This window comes from Hyla sarda, chromosome 1 (assembly GCF_029499605.1).
Source record: "Hyla sarda isolate aHylSar1 chromosome 1, aHylSar1.hap1, whole genome shotgun sequence".
In the NCBI taxonomy this organism is placed as follows: domain Eukaryota; kingdom Metazoa; phylum Chordata; class Amphibia; order Anura; family Hylidae; genus Hyla; species Hyla sarda.
The window spans coordinates 245,062,811-245,090,136 of record NC_079189.1 but is presented as its reverse complement, the minus strand read 5'-3'; the positions used below and the strand labels follow the sequence as shown (position 1 = coordinate 245,090,136).

Below are 27,326 nucleotides of genomic sequence, written 5' to 3'. Positions count from 1 at the left end.
GTTTGATTTTGTCGCACTTCTGGAAAAAATCATAACTACATGCAGGAAAATTTATACGTTTAAAAATGTCATCTTCTGACCCCTATAACTTTTTTATTTTTCCATGAACGGGGCGGTATGAGGACTCATTTTTTGCGCCGTGATCTGAAGTTTTTATCGGTATGATTTTTGTTTTGATCGGACTTTTTGATCACTTTTTATTCATTTTTTAATGTTATAAAAAGTGATCAAAATACGCTTTTTTGGACTTTGGAATTTTTTTGCGCGTACGCCATTGACCGTACGGCTTAATTAATGATATATTTTTATAGTTCGGACATTTACGCACGCGGCGATACCACATATGTTTATTTATTTATTTCTTTACACTGTTTTATTTTTTTTATGGGAAAAGGGGGGTGATTCAAACTTTTATTAGGGAAGGGGTTAAATGACCTTTATTAACACCTTTTTTTAAACTTTTTTTTTGCAGTGTTATAGGTCCCATAGGGACCTATAACACTGCACACACTGATCTCTCATCCTGATCACAGCCGTGTATTAACACGCCTGTGATCAGCATTATCGGCGCTTGACTGCTCCTGCCTGGATCTCAGGCACGGAGCAGTCATTCGTCGATCGGACACCGAGGAGGCAGGTAAGAGCCCTCCCGGTGTCCGATCAGCTGTTCGGGACGCCGCGATTTCACCGCGGCGGTCCCGAACAGCCCGACTGAGCAGCCGGGATACTTTCAGTTTCACTTTAGAAGCGGCGGTCAGCTTTGACCGCCGCTTCTAAAGGGTTAATACCGCACATCGCCACGATCGGCGATGTGTGGTATTAGCCGCGGGTCCCGGACGTTGATTAGCGCCGGGACCGACGCGATATGATGCGGGATCGCGGCGCGATCCCGCTTCATATCGCGGGAGCCGGCGCAGGACGTAAATATACGTCCTGTGTCATTAAGGGCTTAAGGACCAGGCCATTTTACACCTTAGGACCGGAGCGTTTTTTGAAAATCTGACCACTGTCACTTTAAGCATTAATAACTCTAAGACGCTTTTACCTATCATTCTGATTCCAAGATTGTTTTTTCGTGACATATTCTACTTTATGTTATTGGTAAAATTTTGTCGATACTTGCATCGTTTCTTAGTGAAAAATTCCAAAATTTGCTGAAAAAATTTACAATTTAGCATTATTCTAACTTTGAAGCTCTCTGCTTGTAAGGAAAATGGATATTCCAAATTAAAAAAACATTTATTCACATATACAATATGTCTACTTTATGTTTGCATCATAAAATTGACGTGTTTTTACTTTTGGAAGACACCAGAGGGCTTCAAAGTTCCGCAGCAATTTTCCAATTTTTCACAAAATTTTAAAACTCACTATTTTTCAGGGACCAGTTCAGGTTTGAAGTGGATTTGCAGGGTCTTCATATTAGAAATACCCCACAAATGACCCCATTATAAAAACTGCACCCCCCAAAGTATTCAAAATGACATTCAGTCAGCGTTTTAACCCTTTAGGTGTTTCACAGGAATAGCAGCAAAGTGAAGGAGAAAATTCACCATCTTCATTTTTTACACTCGCATGTTCTTGTAGACCCAATTTTGGAATTTTTACAAGGGGTAAAAGGAGAAAATGTATACTTATATTTGCAGCCCAATTTCTCTCGAGTAAGGATATACCTCATATGTTCATGAAAAGTGTTCGGCGGGCGCAGTAGAGGGCTCAGAAGCGAAGGAGCGACAAGGGGATTTTGGAGAGTATGTTTTTCTGAAATGGTTTTTGGGGGGCATGTTGCATTTAGGAAGCCCCTATGGTACCAGAACAGCAAAAAATCCCCACATGGCATACCATTTTGGAAACTAGACCCCTTGGGGAACGTCACAAGGGGTAAAGTGAACCTTAATACCCCACAGGTGTTTCACGACTTTTGCATATGTAAAAAAAAATATATATTTTTTCACTAAAATGTGTGTTTCCCCCCAAATTTCACATTTTTGCAAGGGTTAATAGCAGAAAATACCCCCCAATATTTGTAACCCCATCTCTTCTGAGTATGAAGGTACCCCATAAGTGGACCTGAAGTGCACTACGGGCGAACTACAATGCTCAGAAGAGAAGGAGTCATATTTGGCTTTTGGAGAGCAAATTTTGGTCGGGGGGCATGTCGCATTTAGGAAGCCCTATGGTGCCACAACAGCAAAAAACCCTCACATGGCATACCATTTTGGAAACTAGACCCTTTGAGGAACGTAACAAGGAATAAAGTGAGCCTTAATACCCCACAGGGGTTTTACGACTTTTGCATATGTAAAAAAATATATATATTTTTTCACTAAAATGTGTGTTTCCCCCCAAATTTCACATTTTTGCAAGGGTTAATAGCAGAAAATACCCCCTAAAATTTGTAACCCCATCTCTTCTGAGTATGAAGGTACGCCATAAGTGGACCTGAAGTGCACTACGGACAAACTACAATGCTCAGAAGAGAAGGAGTCATATTTGGCTTTTGGAGAGCAAATTTTGCTCGGGGGGCATGTCGCATTTAGGAAGCCCCTATGGTGCCAGGACAGCAAAATAACTCCCACATGGCATACCATTTTGGAAACTAGACCCCTTGAGGAACGTAACAAGGGGTACAGTGAGCATTTACCCCCCACTGGTGTCTGTCAGAACTTTGGAACAGTGGGCTGTACAAATTTTTTTTATTTGCACAGCCCACTGTTCCAAAGATCTGTCAGACACCAGTGGGGTGTAATTTCTCACTGCACCCCTCATTACATTCTGTGAGGGGTGTAGTTTCCGAAATGTGGTCACATGTGGTTTTTTTTTTTTGCGTTTGTCAAAACCGCTGTAACAATCAGCCACCCCTGTGCAAATCACCTCAAATGTACATGGTGCACTCTCCCTTCTGGGCCTTGTTGTGCGCCCCCAGAGCACTTTGCGCCCACTTATGGGGTATCTCCGTAGTCGGGAGAAATTGCATTACAAATTTTGGGGGGCCTTTTTCCCTTTTACCTCTTGTCAAAATGAAAAGTATAGGGCAACACCAGCGTGTTAGTGTAAAAAATTTATTTTTTTACACTAACATGCTGTTGTAGACCCCAACTTCACCTTTTCATAAGGGGTTAAAGGAGAAAAAGCCCCCCAAAATTTGTAACACAATTTCTCCCGAGTACGGCGATACCCCATATGTGACCCTAAACTGTTGCCTTGAAATACGACAGGGCTCCGAAGTGAGAGCGCCATGCGCATTTGAAGCCTGAATTAGGGATTTGCATAGGGGTGGACATAGGGGTAATCTACGCCAGTGATTCCCAAACAGGGTGCCTCCAGCTGTTGCAAAACTCCCAGCATGCTTGGACAGTCAACGGCTGTCCGGCAATACTGGGAGTTGTTGTTTTGCAACAGCTGGAGGCTCCATTTTGGAAACAGTGGCATACCGGACGTTTTTCATTTTTATTGGGGAGGGGAGGGGGGCTGAGTAGGGGTATGTGTATATGTAGTGTTTTTTTTACTTTTTATTTTATTTTGTGTTGTGTAGTGTTTTTAGGGTACAGTCACATGGGTGGGGGATTACAGCGAGTTCCCGCTGCGAGTTTGAGCTGCCGCGCAAAATTTGCTGCATCGCAAACTTGCAGCCTGATACTCACTGTAAGCCCCCTGCCCATGTGAATGTACCCTGTACATTCGCAGGGGGGAGGGGACCTCCAGCTGTTACAAAACTACAACTCCCAGCATGCACAGTTTATCAGTGCATGCTGGTAGTTATAGTTTTGCAACAGCTGGAGGCACACGGTTGGGAAACACTGAGTTAGGAAACAGACAATGTTTCCCAACCAGTGTGCCTCCTGTTGTTGCAAAACCACAACTCCCAGCATTCTCAGGCATGCTGGGAGTAGTAGTTCGGCAACATCTTTAGAGCCAGATGTTGCCGAACTACAACTCCCAGCATGCTGGGAGTTGTAGTTTTGCAACATCTGGAGGACTAGTTTGCAGACCACTAATATAGTGGTTCCCAATCTGTGCCCTTCCAGATGTTGCAAAACTACAACTCCCAGTATGCCCTTACTGTCCAGGCATGCTGGGAGTTCTAGTTCTGCAACATCTGAAGGGCCAGATGCTACAGAACTACAACTCCCAGCATGCCTGGACAGTAAGGGCATGCTGAGGATGTGTAGTTTTGCAACATCTGGAAGGGCACAGTGGTCTCCAAACTGTGGACCTCCAGATGTTGCAAAACAGCAACTCCCAGCATGCCCAGACGCCAAGGGCTGTCTGGGCATGCTGGGAGTTGTAGTATACAGGGTCCCATTACAGCAATGCATGTCGCTTTACGGCGACGTGCATTGCTGTAAAGGGCCCGACCGCGGCTGAAGATCTACTCACCTGTCGCCGCCGCCGCCATCTTCCTCGCCGGGATCCGGGTCTTCAGGGACGAGGTAAGTACCGGGGCTGGTCCCCAGCACTCCCCCCGTCCCCCGCCGCGTCCTCCGGTCTTCCTCCCGTCCTCTCCGGACTTCCAGGGGCCGGGCAGGACGGGAGGAAGTAACCGCCCCCCCCCTCCTGCGATTGGTCGGTTAGTAAACTCGTTTATAAAAAGAACCCCAAGGTAGCTGTCATATGTATATACCAGGTTTCAGGAGGTGCATAGCTCATCTAGGTAAAACTAGAGGACACATGGGAAATACAGGAAATAGTTAATTCCCTGTCAAGATTCAGAGAACTTGGTAAGCCCTTTTATCAGACTTGGATTAGTATGGGAAGACAGGCAGGCTTGGTAATAGGGTATTTCATCCCCTTACTGGACCTCTCCAGGTTTTTAGACTGGCCCAGATCAGTACAGATCAGCTTATCACTGGGCCTCAAAACTAGGCAACACTCAGTCTGACTTGAGAGGCTGTGTGAGGAACTTGACCTAAAGTCCTGAGGTGCTTTGTGCTGAACAAGCGGATTTTGTTTAGTTTTGAGTTTGAAGGATGTATTTTTGTTTTCAATAAAATAAAAACAGGAGAAGTCCTGTTTAACCCTATAAGGACAATTTTGCACTTTTGTTTTTTCCTCCTCACCTTCTAAAATCCATAACTCTTTTATATTTCCATCTACAGACCCATATAAGGGGTTGTTTTTTGCATGACCAATTGCACTTTGTATTGAAATCTCTCATTTTAAAATAAAATGTACGGCGAACCCCACAAAATATTTTAGGGAGGAAATTTAAAGGAAAACCACAATTTTGCACATTTTGGAGGGTTTTGTTTTCACACTGTACAATTTATGGTAAAAATTACATATGTTCTTTATTCTGTGGGTCAATACGATTAAAATGACACCCATGGCTACATCATTTTATATTTTTGTACCGCTTAAAAAAAAATCTAAACTTTTTGTACAAAATCAGTAATCTAAAATCACCCTATTTTGACCAACTATAACTTTGACATTTTTCCGTATATAGGGTGGTATGAGGACTCATTTTTGTGCCGTCATCTGTACTTTTTTTCGGTACCACATTTGCATATATAAAACTTTTATATCATATTTTATAAAAAAAAAAATTTTTATAAAATGTGACAAAAAAGCAGCATTTTTGGACTTTTTTAATTTTTTTACGTTTACGCCGTTCACCGTACGGGATCATTAACATTATATTTTGATAGTTCGGACATTTACGCATGTGGTGATACCAAATATGTTTATAAAAAAAAATATATGCTTTTTGGGGGTAAAATGGGAAAAACTGACAATTTTCATTTTTATTGGGGGAGGGGATTTTTCACTTTTTTTATTTTTTATTTTTACATTTTTTACACTTTTTATGTCATTTGATTGCTAATACTGTTCAGTGCAATGCATAGGACATAGCACTGATCAATTTTATCGGCTATCTCATGCTCCGGTCTGCTCGATCTCAGACCAGAGCAGGAGACGCCGAAAGATGGACGGAGGCAGGTGAGGGGCCATTACAGATGATCGAATCACTGCGGCATCTATTTTATCGTGCGTATTGCCGCAGATGCCGTGATCTGTACAGATCACGACATCTGAGGGGTTAATGGCGGACATCCGCGAGATTGCGGATGTTGGCCATTACCGGCGGGTCCCCAGCTGCTACACGGTGCCGTGTATGATGCGAGCACCGCTCCAATGCTCGCGGTCATACACAGGACGTAGATGTACATCCTGGTGCGCGAAGTACTGCCAAACCAGGATGTATATTTACATCCGTGGTCGTTAAGGGGTTAATAGTTTGGACATTTACGCACACAGTGGTACCACATATGATAATTTTTATTTTCTATTACATTATTTTATTAAAAAATGGGGGGCAATTCAAACATTTATTAGGGGAGGGGCTTATTCACATTTATTAACTTTTTTTTTACACTTTTTACTTTTTTTTTTTTTTTGCCCCCATAATGTGTGTGTGTGTGTTTTTACCTCATGGTATACAAGTAGAGGAACAGTAAGTATAGCTTTGACTGGCAACAGAGCGACATATAAAACCTTGGTACCACTCTCACAGTATCAGGCCAATAATGAATCTCTTTTGAACAACATGTCAGAGAGAGTCAACACCATCCTCAATATGATATCTCTTAAATGGGCAGGGTAGCTACTTTCAAGACGTCTTTATTGCCAAAGTTTCTATACTTGTATCATATTTTACCCATCTGTCTACCCACTAGTTATTTTCAGGGGAAAAGACCAAAGGTGGCATCTACTCTTCTTCATTGCATATTAAAGGGGTACTACGGCCCTAAGGCATCTTATCCCTTATCCAAAGGTCTCCATGGCTGAAGCCTCATGACCACGGGGCCAGCGTATCATGACATCACGACTTCGCCCCCTTGTGACGTCACGCCCCACCCCCTCAATGCAAGTCTATGGGAGGGGGCGTGACAGCCGTGCTGCATGAAAGATTGCGGGACCCCCACGATCAGACATCCCCTATGCTTTGGATAGGGGATAAGATGTCTTAGGGCTGGAGTACCCCTTTAAGAACTGTGATGCACAAACCTGATAAACTTGAAGATCTGCCGTATATACATTTTTGGCATAATATACAACCTGTGATCCTGAACCCAATGGCATCAACGTTGATGAGGGTCTGTTCCCCATGACTAGCGCAAAGCAAATGTGGTCCATAATCTTACCTTCACTATATGTAAATTGTGTAAGGGCATTAAAAAAATTGCCATATTGGAGTATCTCAATTACAGAAATGTATAACTCCATATCTGCGTGGATGTATAAAGAATCGGTCCTGTGAAACTATCAGCTTTTGTTAAGATGTGAGCCCAAGACTGGACTGGGGAGGGGGAGGAGGATTGCTGGATATCATATATCTTGATTTTTCGAAAGCATTTGATACTGTGCCACATAAAAGGTTTGTTGTTTCATTGAGTTTAGGAAAAATGTGTGTAAGAGGGTAAGTAACTAGCTCAGTGATAGGCAATGGAGGGTATATACTGATTTGGTGACTAGTGGGCTACCACTGGGGCCAGTTTTGGGCCCTATTCTCTTTACTATATTTATTAATGACCTTGTTAAGGGATCTCACAGTAAATGATTAGTCTTTGCAGATAATACAAAGCATAGTGAAATATAGTCTGGGAATATGCATTGCATTGAAAACTTTTGCGTCGACTGACATGGAAAAGGATTTTTAATTGTTTTGGGTATTCTTCTTAATTTCAGCGTATAGTGCCAGAGAAAGGCTTCAGAATAGGTATACACTGGAGTAATAGTTATTAGTGTACAGATGGTAACGCTTATCAAAAAGGGGTATAAAGACTACCAAACTATTTTCCCTGCTATATTGAGGGAGGTTGGACATTTGGAGGGGAAAGGCAATTTGCCCATCTTTTCCCTCAGAAATACAAAATTTTTGAGTATAACTGACTCCCTTTTACACAGTATGTAGATTTTCATTCCATGTGTTGGACACATATTGGCAAAAACTCAAACGCCCTAAAATAAGGACAAGATACTCATCCTGGCAGATATTTTTCTCTGATGTACAGAATTCTAAATATTAACCACAGAGAGACTGGGAGGCGAGGGCGAGTGGGCAGGTGTGCCAGGATGTGGCGCTTGAGCAGCTAAGCCCCCTCCACCTGGACACTTGGCTGGAAAAAAAGGCAACTTATACGTCTGACCACCACCATCAGTTTCAGGAAAAGTATTGTTAGCTTTTATCCAAAGGGTTCAAAATGCTTTTGTGTGAACATAGCTTAACCCCTTAAGGACCAAGGACGTACAGGTACGTCCTTGGTCCTGCTCCCGTTATATAACACGGGGTTACACGGTAACCCCGCATCATATCACGGCGAGCCCGGCGCCATAGTGAAGCCGGGAACCCTTTAGCCGCGCGCTCAGAGCTGAAAGCTAAAAGTGAAAATAAAAGCTGCCAGTTAACTCAGTGGGCTGTTCGGGATAGCCGCGGCGAAATCGCGGCATCCCGAACAGCTTACAGGACAGCGGGAGGGCCCCTACCTGCCTCCTCGCCGTCCGATCGCCGAATGACTGCTCAGTGCCTGAGATCCAGGCATGAGCAGTCAAGCGGCAGAATCATCGATCACTGGTTTCCTATGAGAAACCAGTGATCAATGATAAAGATCAGTGTGTGCAGTGTTATAGGTCCCTATGGGAGCTATAACACTGCAAAAAAAAAAGTGGAAAAAAAAGTGAATGAATATCATTTAACTCCTCCCCTATTAAAAGTTTGAATCACCCCCCTTTTCCCATAAAGAAAATAACACAGTGTAAATGAAAATAAAAATAAACATATATGGTATCACTGCGTGCGGAAATGTCCGAATTCTAAAAATATATCGTTAATTAAACCGCTCGGTCAATGGCGTACGCGCAAAAAAATTCCAAAGTCCAAAATAGTGCATTTTTGGTCACTTTTTATATCATTTAAAAATGAATAAAAAATCAATAAGTCCTATCAATGCAAAAATGGTACTGTTAAAAACTTCAGATCACAGCGCAAAAAATGAGCCCTCATACCGCCCCATACACGGAAAAATAAAAAAGTTATAGGGGTCAGAAGATGACAATTTTAAACGTATTAATTTTCCTGCATGTAGTTATGATTTTTTCCAGAAGTACGACAAAATCAAACCTATATAAGTAGGGTATCATTTTAATCGTATGGACCTACAGAATAAAGATAAGGTGTCATTTTTACCGAAAAATGTACTACATAGAAACGGAAGCCCCCAAAAGTTACAAAATTGCGTTTTTTTTTCAATTTTGTCACACAATGATTTTTTTTTCCGTTTCATCGTAGATCTTTGGGCAAAATGACTGACGTCATTACAAAGTAGAATTGGTGGCGCAAAAAATAAGCCATCATATGGATTTTTAGGTGCAAAATTGAAAGAGTTATGATTTTTTAAAGGCAAGGAGCAAAAAACGAAAATGCAAAAAAGGAAAAACCCCCGGTCCTTAAGGGGTTAAGAAGAAACTGTCTACACGATTTAGTGGCAATGTTGTTGTAATCACATGATTTTGTTTAATAGCCAGCTCCCTTTACAGACACAAACAGATACAGATAGAAACTAATAGTAAGATTGCCCATCATATAATTATTTGCATTGATTAATGTAATTGTTATCACCCTTTCTCTTATTTATGTATTTTAACTGATTGGTTTATCAGCTTGTTCCCTAATATCAAGGGGTGAAGTCCTAACCATACCCTCAGCCAAACCCAATCTTCTTCTACCTTATTCAATATTCTCTCACTGTTGTTTATTAACACACCACATATGTGCGGCCAACACTCCATTCATTATTTATGGATGAATGGATGGTCAAATACATGGCTGTGCCAGATGCATGGCTGTATAGATTGCAATGTATTATAAGCAATAAGTAGATTGCTGATGAATGTTCCCTTGTGGGTGTAGTTTATTTTATTTTACTAAAGCAGTATGAACAATTTCAATATCCAACACTTTTAATATATAGATTCCCCATCCTACCCTACCCTCCCCAAACCCACATTGCCCACTATAATTAGGTGGCGGGGAGCTGGGGGTCACGATTATCTACTCATGTGCTTTTTAATTGCCCAACCTATAACAAATTCACCCCTTCTATATTAAACCTCCCTTCAAGTGATTCCATTTAATTCGAATAAAAATTTTGTGTCCCCCTATTTCTCCGCCCCTTCACATTTTCTAAGGAAACAAAACATCACCCTAATTTTCCATTATAATCAATCCCCCCCTTCCCTATCCCCTCCTTAAAAAAAAAAAAAAAAAAAACTCTTTCCCCCTTCTTCCTTTACTTAATGTTTTCTAATGCTGCTTTCACCACTTCTCACCATTCTTCTATATCTGGTGCGTTTGGGGCCAACCATCTCCTGATTATCAACAGGAGCCTCACCAGTAACCTTCTTCTCTCCCTTCTTGGTAAATTTACCTTACTATCATCACCCAAAAGTATCAATGTTATATTGTCCTCTACTTTATATATATATATATATATATATATATATATATATATATATATATATATATATATATAAAACTCAACGTGTGTGTGTGTATGTTCCACAAAAACTTCCAAACTGCTAAAGGTATTAACATGAAACTTGGCACACATGTTACTTATATGTCAACAACAAACATAGGATAGGTAATTTAACCCTTACTCACCCCCATTTGCCAGGGGTGGGGTTTATGTTTAAAGTCCCATACAAGTCAATGGTAAATATATGTTACTGCATAACTTCCAAACGGCTGGAGATATTTCGATAATACTTGGTCACATGTTACTTATATGTCCACTTCAAATATAGGATAGTTAATTTAACCCTTAACTACCCCCATTTGTGAGTGTTGGGGTTTTTGTTTAAAGTCCCATGCAAATCAATGGGAAATGTATGTCCCCACATAACTTCTGTACGGCTGGACATATTTCAATACCTGGTACACATATTACGGGTCGGGATAGGAAATCAGGATAGGAGGTCGGGATAGGAGGTCGAGATAGGAGGTCGGGATAGGAGGACAGGATAGGAGGACCGGGATAGGAGGACGGGATAGGAGGTCGGGATATGAGGACGGGATAGGAGGACGGGATAGGAGGTTGGGATAGATGGACGGGATAGGAGGTTGAGATAGGAGGTTGAGATAGGAGGACGGGATAGGAGGCCGTGATAGGAGGTCGAAATAGGAGGACGGGATAGGAGGACGGGATAGGAAGTCAGGATAGGAGGTCGGGATGGAGGTCGAGATAGGAGGTCGAGATAGGAGGTCGAGATAGGAGGACGGGATAGGAGGTTGGGATAGGAGGTCGGGATATGAGGACGGGATATGGGGTTGGGATATGACAACAATATATGAGGACGGAATATGAAGTCAAAAGCTTCCTCCTTTGTTTATTTTCCTCCCCAACAAGGATTAGGAAGGAAAAACTGGGCAACGCCGGGTATTCAGCTAGTACTTTATATTTTCCTCTATCTTTTTTATTATTTTTCTCCAGTATTCCTGAATCTTCTCACATTCCTATATTATATGCAGAAAACCCGCATCTTCAAAACTACATCTTGGACAATTACTGCCCCTTCTTTTCCCAATTTAAAATAAAAATTTTTGGTGTGTAGTAGATTCTATAGACAATATTCCATTGTATCAATTAGTGGTCTATATTTGGAGATCAAAGTTTTATGTTAAATATATTTGGCCAATTACACTCATTAGTTTCACCTAACTCTACCTGCCAAGAACAAAAACATTTATGTTTCAGATTCCCCTCTTTACTTCTCCTTATTATATTATATATTTTTGACATAACCTTCCTTCCTATTTTACCTTCTTCTATATTCTTTATTATTTCTGTTCTTTCTACTGTTTTCCTATTTCCTTCTCTGAGTGATCCAATAATAGCGTTTTTTAAACTTTCAAATTCCAACCACAGACCTTCTCTCATATTAAACTCCTCCCTTACCTCATTCCAGCTTTTCATCTTTCCATTCTTCCACACATGTTTAATTTTTTTTACACCCGCATATAGACAACCTATTTGTTTCTAATTTGGCCACTTCCTTCAAGTTTATGTTATGCTTAGATCGGCGCCGCATCCAGCATCCCATACACTCTTTTTTTCCACTTTAATGGTCTATTCACACGTACAGTATTCTGCACAGATTTTATTCACAGATTTGATGCGTAGGATTTTCTGCTGTAGATTTCAATGTAAACTGAATTACTGAACACCGCTTGAAATCCAGCGTATCAAATCTGCGCATCAAATCTGTACAGGATACTGTACGTGTGAATAGACCCTAAATCTTTCCCATGTCTTACAAATCCCTTACAAATGACCATTAGATTTTTTTCCCATTCTCTCTTTTAATTGTCCCGACTCCAGAGCTTGAAATATGTTTTTATAGTTCCCTTTAATTTTTCTTAAAATGTTCTTAAAGATCCCAAATTTTTTCCACTACACTAAATAATACATCTGACTTGCCAAAAAATACCCTTAAATATCAGGGAATTTAATACCTCCTTTCTCTCTCACTTGGCAAATATAGTCTATCTTGATCCGTTTCCTTTTTCTCCCCCATGTGAGTGCATTAAACATGGATATAATTTTACTAAAAACACTTTCTCGCACCACACTGGCGATACCTGGAACACATATAAGAATTTTGGTAGAATTACTGATTTAATAATGGGTATTCTGTCGGCCCTTGAAAATTTCAACTCATTCCAGACTCTCACCTTATTTTCCATCCTTTTTATCAAAGATTTGGTGTTTAATTTATGGAAATCTGCCATTTTACCAGATATCTGAATACCTAAGTAAGAATTTTTTTCCCCTCTGTCCAGAACTTTAAGGTCCTGTACTGGTCCAATCTCCCCTTTTCCAATAGGTAAGAGTATTTTGTCCAGTTGTCCAGTTGATTGCCAAACCAGCAAATATCCCGTATTCGCCAATTACATTCATCACTGCTTACTGCTAGGGTTTTGGCTAATATTTTTGTATCTGTCATATAGGTGTATATGATTCCATTTCAGTTTTATCTTTATTTGGCTTCAACAGTAAAATTATTTTGGCCTCTCTCATGGATTTTGGGAGCTTTCCTTCCGCTAATGAGTTATTTATTATTCTCAGTAATCCTGGGAGCAAATCCTTCCTGAATTTTCTATAAATTTCAAATGGAAACCCATCTCCGCCAGGAGACGTGTTCCCCTTAATCCCATTTAATACTACCTCTAATTCATTCAGTATTACTGAGTTTTTCTACGCATTGCTCGGGTATCTTGGGCAAGTCTATGCCTTCCAGATATTTTGTAATCTCCTCTTTTTTGTTTGCATCGCTTCTGAGGTATATTACTTTCTAAAATAATGTACAAATTCATCTTCAATATCATTCGTTTCCCTACATATTTTCCCTTTTCTACCTTTTATTTCTCAAATATAAGACTTACTCTGTTGACTTTGTATTATATTCATTAACCTCTTAAGGACGCAGGGCGTACCTGTACTCCCTGCGCCCGGTCCCGGTATTTAAAACGGGGTCACGCTGCTAATGATAGCCAGGACCCTGGGCTAATAGCGCGGCACAGATAGTTGTGCCGCGCTATTAACCCTACAGACATGGCGATCAAAGTTGATCGCCTTGTCCAAAACGAAAGTAAAAGCTTCCCGGCAGCTCAGTCGGGCTGATCGGGACTATCGCGATAAAATCGCGACGTCCCGATCAGCTAGGACGCGAGCGGAGGCCCCCTTACCTTGTTCCTTAGCGTCCAAGCTACAGGCTTGAGCAATCGAGCTCCTAGAATGCTGATCTGTGCAAAGCTATGGCTTTAACATCTTAAATTGGGTTTCCTTATATGCTGTACAAATGGAAGCCTTAGAAGCTTGTTGACAAATTATCCGCCATTGGGGTAGGGTGATAGGGGTGTTGAAGTCCTCCTCCCAACGGCTCATGTAGCGCTGTGATGGGGCAGGCCCGTAATAGTAGAGTAGATGTCAGAGAGGAGCCCTTTCGTCTGCGGCCCCGATGGCAAGTGGTTTTTAATGACCCCCATGATAGCTAACCTCTTTCCTCTGTCTCCCAACCCCCTAATATTCCATGTGAATATGTGTGTACTCATCATAAAACATGAATACCTGAATTCCTGTGTATAACATATATTTATCATATCAATATACCACCAAACCAGTTTTTTCTCTTTTTTTCCCCTTTTCATTGATATGATAATAATGAAGGGAAAGAAAAAAAAAAACAACAACTTTGGCCTTAACTGTTTGCATATCATCCTCTGTTGACTAAATCATTGATTCCATTTCTGAGCATCTCTCTCTCTGATGCTTTTTAAATCATCTCTTATCATTGTTATGTCCCCTCCTATTGCACAAACCTGGCCAGCCAGGGTATCTGTAGAATGATTACATTTATTTATTGCCTCTAAAATGGTTTCCAAAGTGGTTGTAGAGGTTTCCTTACCAGCCTTTCTATCAATCTCTACAGTTGTTTCTTCAGTTATATTACTCTTCCCTTGCCACGGTTTCTAGGTACTGCCCCCGGCGAGGCGAAAAATTTTCCATTTTCACTGAACTTTTATCTTTGACCGGACTGGTCGATTTTCTTGCCCTAGGGCCCATCTTGCAGCTATATTTTTACCTTAAATTCTACTATACGATACAAGGCACTATATTCCGGTTTCAGAGTATTTTGTTCTTATAGAATTCTATCTGCCCTTTACCAGACAGTTAACCAATGCAAAAATACCATATTCTAATTTTCATCTAGCTAGCCAATACAATATGCGTTAAACCCGCTGTTGGGTATATAATTAACAAAAAATTGCTATATGCCAGGTACCCATAAATTCGTCAATGAGATATACCAATGGCCAATTAGTTGGTTTGGAAAAAATTTGGTACATCAGCTACCAGTTAATTAGCCAACACAAAGTACCAATTACCAGCTAATTAGTCAGCAAGAGATACTATACAATAACTCCCATTGGTTTCTCTGTTACTGAACTATCAAATAATCAAGTTTACCAATTAATTACTGGAAAAACTGTGCACCGACTTTCACACTAAGACATAATAAGTGGCAATTATGGGTTTATGCTACTATCTATTTTGCTATGTACCTGTTACCAGTTAAATAACTGATGAAAGCTACATTAAACCAATTACCGGATATGTAGTTAGTAAAAGTTTACCATATACCAAATACCAATTGCCAGTTAGTTAATCAGTAAGAGATTATTTGGTTAATTCAGTAAACTCCCCTTTGTTCATCCGTTACTAGGCAGTCAGGCATTCAGGTTTACCAGTCCATTACTAGAGAGGCTGTATACCAGTTTTCGCACTGGAAGATGGTGTGTATCAATTACTAGTTAGTACTATAATCTATTTTGCTGTGTACCAAAACCGGTTAACTAGCTTATAGAAAATGCAATCTACCTGTCACCAGTGTATTACAAGAAATTACAGATTATCAGCTAGTAGTTAGTTAGTTCACAGATATTTCTTGCTATATACCAGTTACTAATTAGTTAAATAGTTGGTTAGTGAAGTAAGCTCTTGTTAGTTCGTTAGTTAGAAGGAGATACCTCATATGCCGAATCCACCGCACAGCGGAGTCACGTGTAGCGGCACGCTCCCCCGTCTTCCCGAGTGGCCCCGGCAAGAGCCACCTGCTCGTTCAGGCAAACCGGCTCCTCCCCATAGCCAGCATGGAGCGAAGGTGAGTGATGGAAACGGCAGCAGCACCCGCTTCATCCTTGCCCCAGCTTCAGCGCTCCAACATCCAAGGCCCTCAGCAAAGGTTCAGCCACGGGACATCAAGGTCAGGAGGAGGAGCTAGCTTCCACTTTCTCCCATCATGCTCCTGCCAGCCTGGGTGTAGTGATAAAGTAAAAATATAAAGTGTTCCTGTTCCTACTAGGTTCAGGAGAGAGATTCTCAGGGGTTCCCTTGAATCCCTGTAAAATTATCGCTGTAACCCAATTGGAGGGGCTGGGGATCTGTCCTTTAGGGGGTTCCTTCTCCCGGCTTAGAGTTTAAGTTGTAGGGGTTCTCTTACTCCTGACTCAATACTGAATCTAAGTAACTGTGCTCCGAGGAAGGGAGGGCTTCAACTTCCCTCACCTGTCTGCGTCTCTGGTTAGTAGTATTTGCTGCCTGGTTCAATACAGAGTGTTCTGTTCCCTGTGAGGACCTCCATGACTGAAGATGGCTGCAGCATCCAGACTACTCAGAGTAGCGCCGGCTCTTTGCACGGCTCAGCTACTTCCAGGTATTGCGGAGGTGATGGTGGCTGGGAAGTAAAGTCAACCAGCATCAAAATTCCAAAGGATATAAGGATTCAGTGTTTTTTTTATATGTCTGTGTACTGCTGATGCTCCAACATGGATTCACAAGATTCCTCCTGGTCTTAACCAGTAGAGCAGCTTGTTGCTAAAGCTTCTGTAAGTGAAGCTTCTTATACGCCAGCAAATTAAGGCAGGGTTGAATGTTGAGTTATCAGCCACAGTTAGGCAGGCCCTTGCTACCTTAACCCTTGCTCTAGCAATAATACTTGCTTTGGCTACATTAAGCCAGGCTCCTACCATGTTAAGCCTTGCTCCAGCTTTAGCAAGTCAGCCTCCAGTGACTACCCAAGCTTCAGCCGACATTAGTCAAATGCCGGTTACTGTAGCTTCAACTGTGATGAGCTGAATTTCTGCTCCTGCTTCTAAATGACCGAGACTGTTTAACTCAAATTCTGAAGAAAAGCATTTTGCCTTGCCATCAGATATAGAAGGCATGGAAGAGGCAAAGTCTTTCCCCATCCTTTAAGAAGAGAACATACTAAATACTTATATTCTGCTGAAGATACAACCTCCTAGATCCATAAAGGACAAAATGTTCGGTGGTCTGAAGGCGAAAAGGAAGAGAGTTTTCCCAATCCATAAAAATGTGAAAAATATTGTTCCGGATCAATGGAAAGATTCAGAAAGGAAATTAGTTATTCCAAGAGAAGTTAAAAACAGATTGCCCTTTGAGAAACAGGAAATGAGCGTCTGGAGCGAAATACCAAAAGGTGGACATGCAAGTCACCAAGGTAGCAAAGTAAAACTCACAAACCTTTGGGGACTCACCCCAACTGCGCAATCTGATGGACTACAAAATGGATGGTCCCCTGAGGAGAACATGTGAATACTATAAGTAGAAAAAACAAAAGACAGAGCTTCCCATTGAGTAGTATGTTTGTTGTTGCAGGTGTGCAGGGTGAGTGTTAAAAAATGTCGCTCACTTGTAAGGTTGTGTTTGGCACACAACAACCTTATATGCCTTTAAACATAATAGGATTACAGTGCAGCCTCCTGGAATTCTTCGAGTAAGAAGATGATTCTACTCGATTCATAAAAACTCCAAAGTGGTAGATGTAAAAAAAAATTCTCCGGGCTAGTGGCGCGTGCTGCTTGGAATAATGACTTCAATAGACTTGTATAAATTCTGGAATTTATACAAGTCTATTGAAGTCATTATTCCAAGAAGCTCGAGCCACTAGCCCGAAGAATTTTTTTTTACATCTACCACTCTGAGGAGAACATGGGAAGCCCCGTTAGCCATCCTGAACCCATATATTGCAGCCACAAGTATGGCACAATCACTCTACTTCTGGCTATTGCAGCTTGAGTAACATTGAGAACAAGACTCTTAGAGTGGACCTGTTTATTTTCATCCCCATGTTGAAAATAGCAAAAGCTTTCCTTGCGGACACCTCAGCTGGATCTGTAAGAATGGCGACCAATTTGGTGGTGCTCTCTAACTCGTCTAGAAGAGCACTATGGCTCAAATATTGGCAGGGGGATACATTTTTTAAGTCAAACTGTTTTATTTCTTGGTCCTGTATTGGACAACATCTTGTAGAAAGCAGCAGATACAAATAAAGGTTTTCCAGAGGAAAAATCTAAGAAACAAGTGAAGAATTTTCCCCCCCGAAGCAACAGAGCTGGAAACTACAGAGGAAAGGGAAAGCAAGGAAGATGACATTTTCCTAAAAGAGAAAGAAATATGGATTTCCTTCTCAATCCCAGTCAAGGCCCCAAAAACAATGTTATGAGGTTGGAGGAAGACTCAAGGGTTTCCTTCCTCAATGGGAAGAGATGATATCTAATCCTTGGATTCTGAGAATCATAAAAGGATGGATACAATATTTAATTTTCACAAACACCAAGAGATTGAGGATCCGGCACTGACAGCACTAAAGGCAGTAAGCACTAAATACATGGTAGCAGCAGCACGGCTAGCTAGAGGATTGATTGCAGCGGTGCGTAACTCCATAAATAGACAAGGCAAGAATTCAAATGAAGAAAGAAGTCATGGATCGCACTCACCTAGATATCAATTCTTTATTCCGTCACCAAAACCACAGGTAGGTACATAGGTGGAGGCGGGGGGAACAGGAGCTCCGGAACAAGTTGTTTCACGCCTATTCGGCGCTTCCTCAAGCCGGTGAATGGATTCCGTCTCCGGGGCGGCACCTAAAAAAGCGTCACTTCCGGAAACGTCATCCTCTCACGTGATACATGTAAACAAAACAAGTCATGTGACTCCCGTAGGTAAGTTCTGGCCCCGATCATTAGTAAACATAGGAAAAAGACCCCAAAACCTAAACATAACAAATAATCTATACTGAACATAGCTACATATGATGACATGAATATCTAAATGTGGAAATAAAGCATTTATAGTAAGGGTGCTAGTTCTACCCGGTCATTGAGACCTAAAGCACCCGTAGCTTCCACTTTAATAATCCAATGGGCCTCACGGCGTAAAAGGAAAGCTTGACGATTGCCGCCTCCTGGAAGATCCCTAACCCTCTCCAGTCCAGCAAATCTTAGGACACTGGGATCGTTGTGATGGGCTTCTTCCATGTGGGCAATAAACCTAGGCTCCCCAACTCCAGTCCTAATAGAGCGTAAATGCTCTTGAAATCTCACATGGAGGGGTCGGATGGTCTTGCCCACATAGAAGAAGCCACACGGGCAGAAAATGCTGTAAACTACAAAAGGGGTACGTCACGTGATCAGGGCTGTGATTTCGTGTGTAAATCCCCTAAACGTAAATGTGTAGTAGACAAAAACTGGGAACAAAAAGAGCAACTTCCACACGGGAAATTGCCCTTAGGTGCCTGTATCACATGAGAGGATGACGTTTCCGGAAGTGATGCTTTTTTAGGTGCCGCCCCGGAGACGGAATCCATTCACCTGCTTGAGGAAGCTCTGAATAGGCATGAAACAACTTGTTCCAGAGCTCCTGTTCCCCTCCACCTATGTACCTACCTGTGGTTTTGGTGACGGAATAAGGCGAATAATAATGAGTGCGATCCATGACTTCTTTCTTCAATATTTAATTTTCCTCTCTTCCTCCTTCAAGATTCTTTATTTCAAATCAGCCATCCCCTATTCATGAGAAAGGAATTTTAGAAGGTGTAAACAATCTGCTTCAATTAGGGGCTATCATCCAAGTTTTATCTCCACTGCTAGGCCTGGGTCACTACTCATCCCTATTACTTGTTCCAAAGCCAAACAGCTTATTCAAAACAATTATGAACCTAAAATTCCTAAACAAGTTCATCATCTACAACAAATTCTAAATGGAGTCAATCAAATCTGCTATTCCGTGGTCTCCGAAAATGCAGTGATGGTAACACTGGACCTAAAAGACACATACTTCCATGTGCCCATTCATCTGGACTATCAAAAATGTCTATACCAAGACTGTTCTCATCTGCACCAAATGGCTCACAAAAAATCATGGTGGAGGTAATATTTTTTTCTAAGATTCCAAGGTATATCAAGAATCCCCTACTTGGACGATCTATTAATATCTGCAAGCAATCAAGACCAGCTTTATATACACTTGGACCAGGTGGTCAGGTGTCTTCAAAATCTAGACTGGGCAACAAATGCTGAAAATTCAGATCTTCAACCCAGTCACAGAAATGTTTTTTTAGGAATGCTCCTGCTCCAAGAGTACATATAAAATCTATTCAGTCCAAGATTAGGCAAATACTAAAATCTAAATCTGATAAGAGAAGCAATGTTTGTCCTTGGGACAATGAAGTCTTGCATACCAGCTGTCCAGTGGGGTCAGTTCCACTCAAGGCAAATACAAAAGCACAAACTCTAACAATATGGGACAAATCTCAGTTTACCCCAGAAAAGAAATTCCATCTGTCTTTCAGAGTACTCAGCTGGTGTACTTCCTGCGGTGAAGTGCTGTTAAAGCTTGCCTTAGCAGACTCTAAGCAGATAACCGATCTAACCTAGCAATGCTATGTAACAGCATAGCATTGCTCAGTAAATGCAATCCATTGATTGTTTATTATACTACAAAGTACAGTGGTCCCTCAAGATACAATATTAATTGGTTCCAGGAGGACCATTGTATGCGATGGCCCCGACACACAGCAGCATCGTATGTTGATGCTTCCTTCAACATATGATGGGCTCTGAGAGGCCAATTACTTTGATTAAAAAAATCTTAATCCTACCAGTACTTATCAGCTGCTAAAGTTGCATTGTTCTTTTCTGTCTGACAACAGTGCTCTCTGCTGACACCGCTGTCTCAGGAACTGTCCAGAGTAGCAGCATATCCCCATAGCAAACCTCTTCTGCTCTGGACAGTTCCTGAGACAGACAGAGGTGTCAGCAGAGACCACTGTTGTCAGACAGAAAAGAACAACTCAACTTCAGCATAGTTACATAGTTACATAGTTACATAGTTAGTACGGTCGAAAAAAGACATATGTCCATCAAGTTCAACCAGGGAAATAAGGGGTAGGGGTGTGGCGCGATATTGGGGAAGGGATGAGATTTTATATTTCTTCATAAGCATTAATCTTATTTTGTTCCAGGAATGTATCTAATCCTGTTTTAAAGCTGTTAATTGTTCCTGCTGTGACCAGTTCCTGAGGTAGACCGTTCCATAAATTCACAGTCCTCATGGTAAAGAAGGCGTGTCGCCCCTTGAGACTAAACTTTTTCTTCTCCAGACGGAGGGAGTGCCCCCTCGTCCTTTGGGGGGGTTTAACCTGGAACAGTTTTTCTCCATATTTTTTGTATGGGCCATTTATATACTTATATACGTTTATCATATCCCCCCTTAAACGTCTCTTCTCAAGACTAAACAATTGTAACTCCTTTAATCGCTCCTCATAGCTAAGATGTTCCATGCCCCATATTAGTTTAGTCGCGCGTCTCTGCACCCTTTCCAACTCCGCAGTGTCCCTTTTATGGACAGGTGACCAAAACTGAACAGCATATTCCAGGTGAGGCCGTACCAATGCTTTATAAAGGGGGAGTATTATGTCCCTGTCCCTTGAGTCCATGCCTCTTTTGATACATGACAATATCCTGCCGGCTTTGGAAGCAGCAGCCTGACATTGCATGCTATTCTGTAGTCTGTGATCTACAAGTACACCCAGATCCTTCTCTACCAGTGACTCTGCCAGTTTAATCCCCCCTAAGACATACGATGCATGCAGGTTATTAGTACCCAGATGCATAACTTTACATTTATCCACATTGAACCTCATTTGCCAAGTGGATGCCCAGACACTTAGTCTATCCAAGTCATCTTGTAACTTATGCACATCCTCTATAGACTGTACTGTGCTACAAAGCTTGGTGTCATCTGCAAAGATAGAAACAGAGCTGTTAATACCATCCTCTATATCATTGATAAATAAATTAAACAACAGCGGTCCCAGTACTGAACCTTGGGGTACACCACTAATAACCGGGGACCAATCAGAGTACGAATCATTGACCACCACTCTCTGGGTACGATCCATGAGCCAATGTTCAATCCAGTTACAAACTAAAATTTCCAAACCCAAAGACCTTAACTTACCTGTCAGACGTCTATGAGGGACAGTATCAAATGCTTTAGCAAAATCCAGAAACACTATATCCACAGCCATTCCTCTGTCAAGGCTTCTACTCACCTCTTCATAAAAGCAAATTAGATTGGTTTGACAACTTCTATCCTTAGTAAACCCATGCTGGCTATCACTTATAATACAATTATCCCCTATGTATTCCTGTATGTAATCCCTTATAAGTCCTTCAAACAATTTACCCACAATGCACGTTAAACTTACCGGTCTATAGTTTTCTGGGGAAGACCTAGAGCCCTTTTTGAAGATTGGCACCACATTCGCCTTGCGCCAGTCCCTTGGCACAATACCAGACACCAGAGAATCTCTAAATATCATGAACAGGGGTACAGATATTACTGAACTTACCTCTCTAAGAACTCTTGGGTGTAGTCCATCCGGTCCTGGGGATTTGCTTACATTTATATCACTTAACTTACCTTGTACCATCTCTACATTAAGCCAGTTCAGTACATTACATGATGTGTTACCAGCACTGACCTGGCCAATGTCAGCTCCTTCTTCCATAGTGTATACAGAACTAAAGAACCCATTCAGTAGCTCCGCCTTCTCTTGATCGCCTGTGACAACCTCCCCATTATCATTATTAAGGGGTCCTACATGCTCTGTCCTTGGTTTTTTTGCATTTATATATCTAAAAAAATATTTAGGATTAGTTTTGCTTTCTTTGGCCACCTGTCTCTCATTTTGAATTTTTGCTGTTTTTATTAAATTTTTACAGATTTTATTAAGCTCCTTGTACTGTTTAAATGTTATAGCTGACCCATCAGATTTGTATTTTTTGAAGGCTATTTTTTTGTTGTTTATTGCTCTTTTAACATCATGTGTCAGCCATGTAGGATTTAGTTTTAATCGTTTATATTTGTTCCCCTTTGGTATATATTTAGCTGTATAGTTATTTAGAGTTGATTTAAAGATGTCCCATTTACCTTCTGTATCAGTATTTGACAACACCTCCCCCCAGTCTATGTCCTGTAGTGCAGCCCTCAGCCCAGGGAAATTTGCCTTTTTAAAGTTATATGTTTTTGCCTTCCCCGCCTGTCTTTGTTTTCTACATTTTAAGTCAAAAGTAACTATATTGTGGTCGCTATTACCAAGGTTTTCCCGCACAGTTACATTACCAACCAGCTCTGCGTTGTTGGAAATGATCAGATCCAACAAGGCATCACTTCTTGTTGGGTCCTCCACAAACTGGCCCATAAAATTATCCTGCAATAAATTTAGGAATTGTCGCCCCTTTGTAGTTTTAGCCAACCCCGGACCCCAATCTATATCTGGATAGTTAAAATCTCCCATTATTACCACTGTACCTGCCCGGGCAGCCCTCTCTATTTGTTTATGCAGCCGAACTTCTATCTCTTCAGTGATATTAGGGGGTCTGTAGATTACACCAAATACTATTTTTTCAGTATTTCCCTCCTTTTGTAATTCTACCCACAATGATTCCACATCCTCAGAATCATCACATACTATGGCATCGTTCACACTGACTTTCATACCACTTCTTACATACAGACAGACTCCACCACCTTTTCTGTTCATTCTATCCTTGCGAAACAATGTAAACCCCTGCAGATTGACAGCCCAGTCATGCGAGGAGTCCAGCCATGTCTCAGTGACCCCAACTATATCAATATGTTCCTCCAGTATCAAGGCTTCAAGCTCCCCCATTTTATTTGCTAGGCTTCTGGCATTTGTGAACATACACTTTACATTTCCATCCTTTATGTTATTGGGGTTAATGGGATTCAAGGGTGTAAGTTTTATTTTCCTATGAAGCCTAATCCTATTAACTATTCTAACCCCTCCCTCCGCTCCACCCCCAGGTACATTTATAATTCCCACCTCTCTATCTACACTATCTTCCCCCTCTTTGCTGTAGGTTCCCTCCCCCCAAGTCCCTAGTTTAAACACTCCTCCACCCTTCTAGCCATCTTCTCCCCAAGCAAAGCTGCACCCTCCCCATTGAGGTGCAGCCCGTCCCTACGGTAGAGCCGGTAACCGACAGCGAAGTCAGCCCAGTTCTCCATGAACCCAAACCCTTCCTTCCTACACCAGCTTCTGAGCCACTTGTTTACCTCCCTGATCTCCCGCTGCCTCTCTGGTGCGGCTCGTGGTACTGGTAGTATTTCAGAAAAGACTACCTTGGAGGTCCTTGCCTTAAGCTTGCGGCCTAAGTCCCTGAAATCATTTTTAAGGACACTCCACCTACCTCTTACTTTGTCATTGGTGCCAATATGTACCATGACTGCTGGGTCCTCTCCAGCCCCGCCCAACAACCTGTCAACCCGATCCGCGATGTGCCGAACTCGTGCGCCAGGCAGACAACACACTGTTCGGCAATCCCGGTCTTTGTGACAGATTGCCCTGTCTGTCCCCCTAATAATTGAGTCCCCCACCACTAGTACCTGTCTGGCCTGCCCTGTACTCCTCCCTCCCTCCTTACTGGAGCAGACACCCCCCTGGCGGTCAGAGGCGGTATCCTGCTGCAGTTCTGCTAGCTCTGTAATGGCATCCCCCTCATCTGCCAAGCGGGCAAACTTGTTGGGGTGTGCCAGTTCAGGACTAGCCTCCCTGACACTTTTTCCCCTACCCCTCTTTCTAACTGTAACCCAGCTAACTGCCTGACTGTCCTGCAACTCCGTCCCACTGTCCTCCCCCACCTCTATTCCCGAGAGTGCCTGCTCAGTGAGCAGGAGACTCCTCTCCATGTTGTTAATGCTTCTCATTGTTGCCAGTCGCCCCTCTAGATGCAGGATCTGGGCTTCCAAACGGACAACTAGCACACATCTCGCACAACAATATGCACCCTCAAACTGTTGTTCAAGGATTGCATACATTGAACAGGATGTACATTGGACTGCATTTTCCAACATGGAGGCCATCTAGTTATGGGGATTTCAGCAGATGATAAGTACTGGTAATATTAATATGTTTTAATAAAAGCAATTTACTAATCTGCTTAACTTTCAAGAGCCAGTTGATATGAGAAAAAAAAATGTTTTTTTCATGGAATACCCCTTTAATATAACGTTAATGTTCCTGTATGGTCAAAACAAGAATGGTACCTATAAAAGCAACAAATTGCGGCACAAAAAATAAGCCTCATACAGCACCATATACAGAAAATAAAAAATTATAGGGGTCAGAATAGGGCAATTTTAAGAATACTTATTTTGTTTAAAAAAAATTACTTTTTTTTTTTAAGTAGTACCCTAAAATAAAAATAAGTAAATATGGGTATTGTTCTAATTGTATTGAACCACAGACTAAAAATAACATTAGTCATACCTAGTCCAGTCCAACTTCTCCCAAACATCCCTGTTAGGTTAAAGTGAGGTAACTGTAGAGTTTATTTGAACTATCTAGCACTCAATCACACAAACATGTGTAAGAGCTGTGTTGGGGGTTTATTTTCCTGTTGATATCAGTGTGTGTCCAAACTTTTATTGATAACATGTGCCCATGATATGTCATGATTGTGCATGGAAATAGTTCTATATATACACTGATAATTAGCATGATATTAAATCATACTTATCTTTTTTTGAAGGTATGACCTGGGAGCTGCTGTACTTAATGGGATTCTATACACCATTGGTGGAAAGGCTCTCCGCTATGATTTTTGTACTAAAATGTGGTCAGTAATTGAAGAAGAATGCCTCAACCACAAGTTCTTTATGGGATGCTGTTCTGCAAATGGCCGAATTTATTTACTTGGACAGAGAAGAGCTAATATAACTAATGATATTCCCAATATTGTCTTGTTTGATCCATATCTGAATATTTGCCAGGTAATAGACGTAAAGCTACCCTGTCCATTGCCCATAAGAGGCAGTGTGAGCATGAGGCGCTGTGATGTTTGGCCTTAATAGGCATATCTAGTGAAAATTGTTTTGCCATTAGCACATATTAGAAAATGACAGTGGTATGTTTGTTTTCTCAGACCTCCACTAATGTAAAAAAAAGGCTCTTTAGTGCTTTTGAGAGATTTCTGTTACCAAAAATCTATGTAATACAAGATTACAGACTTCTTGAAGAGTTCATTTAAACTGGATTTTACCTTTAACCCATTAAGGACGAAGGGCGTACAGGTACGTCCTTGTGTCCTGGTACTTAAAGGGGTACTACGCCCCTAGACATCATATCGCCTATCCAAAGGATAGAGGATAAAATGTCTGATTGCGGGGGTCCCACCACTGGGGACCCCGGCGATCTCGGCTGCACCACCCCCTTCTTCAGCTGCACAGAGCAAGATCGCTCCGTGGCTGATGATGGGCGATACAGAGGCTGTAGTATCATAACATTGCAGCCCCGCCCCCTTGTGACATCACAGTGCCGCAACGTCACAATAATGCGCGGCTGGGGACCTCCATGATCAGACATCTTATCCCCTATCATTTTTTGTCTGTTTTCTTGTGCTGTTCCTTTTAAATGTTTTTAATCATGTATGTCTAATAAAGATTGAAATTATTTGCATTTATTTGTCCTGGTGTGTTTATGAGGATTTGTTTAAGCTAGTTGCACACCAGATGGTGATTTGTATTTTCATAGCCGTACTTTGGATCTTGATGCTGAGTTGGTAGCAATGATCGGGCAACCAGGGGGATTTTCCAGAGATTTGTGAATCTTGAGTAAATAATAAAAATTAGGTGTATTGTTATTTTTTTTAAGTAGATATTAACGATCATCTTTGTTGAGAATTTTTTGCAGCTTCGATGATAAGGTTATTGAGTTAAAAAGGGTCAGTCATAATTTTCTCATAATATAGGGAGTCTGATAGAATACGCAAAGCCTCCTGTTAATATTAAGTGTAATCCATGATTACTAATCCCCCTTCCCTTATCAGCAGCGCAAAACACAATAACTTCCTTCTTTTGAAGATATCTTAAAGCTTTCTGTTCACCGACTCAGATTACAATTTAATCTATGTGATTTTTTGGAGGGTTTGGATTTCAATAGTTCATTGAAATCCTTCATCACTAGTTCTTGAAAGACTTAAAGCGTACCTGTCATAGTGCAAAAAAAAGAAAAAAAGTGATATGTTACTCAGGACCCAATCCTGATCATGTGCATATAATGTTTATGTGTCTCGGACCTATATATCCAGAGATATAAGCATTTATCTGCTGGTGAGTTACTTTTTCATTGTGCTGGCTGGAGGGGGCGTGTCAGTCTGTCTCCCTCACAGTGATGACTCATCTGCTCTGAGTCTAAGCGAGCCCGAGCTGTCAGCCAATCACTGCACTCTACTCTGTAACCCTTTTGCAGAGTAAGATGCTTGGAGCTTGCCTGCAGTATTCCTAAGACATTATGGTGTGTTCATAACAGGATAAAATGTATAAATATACATTTTTATAAAATTAGTGCAAGGATTTTTTAGATAAAATCAG

At 41.4% G+C, this 27,326-nt stretch overlaps 1 protein-coding gene across 1 annotated transcript in view; it reads left to right on the top strand.

Annotated features, from left to right (window-relative positions):
• LOC130304878 (kelch-like protein 23) overlaps window positions 1–26,323 on the top strand; it is a 36,369-nt gene extending 10,046 nt beyond the window's left edge. Inside the window, exon 3 of the mRNA XM_056551960.1 lies at window positions 25,487–26,323. Within this exon, the coding sequence (XP_056407935.1) occupies window positions 25,487–25,805 (319 nt within the window). The 3' untranslated portion in view covers window positions 25,806–26,323. The remainder of the gene's footprint in view (window positions 1–25,486) is intronic.
• Window positions 26,324–27,326: the final 1,003 nt, after the last annotated feature.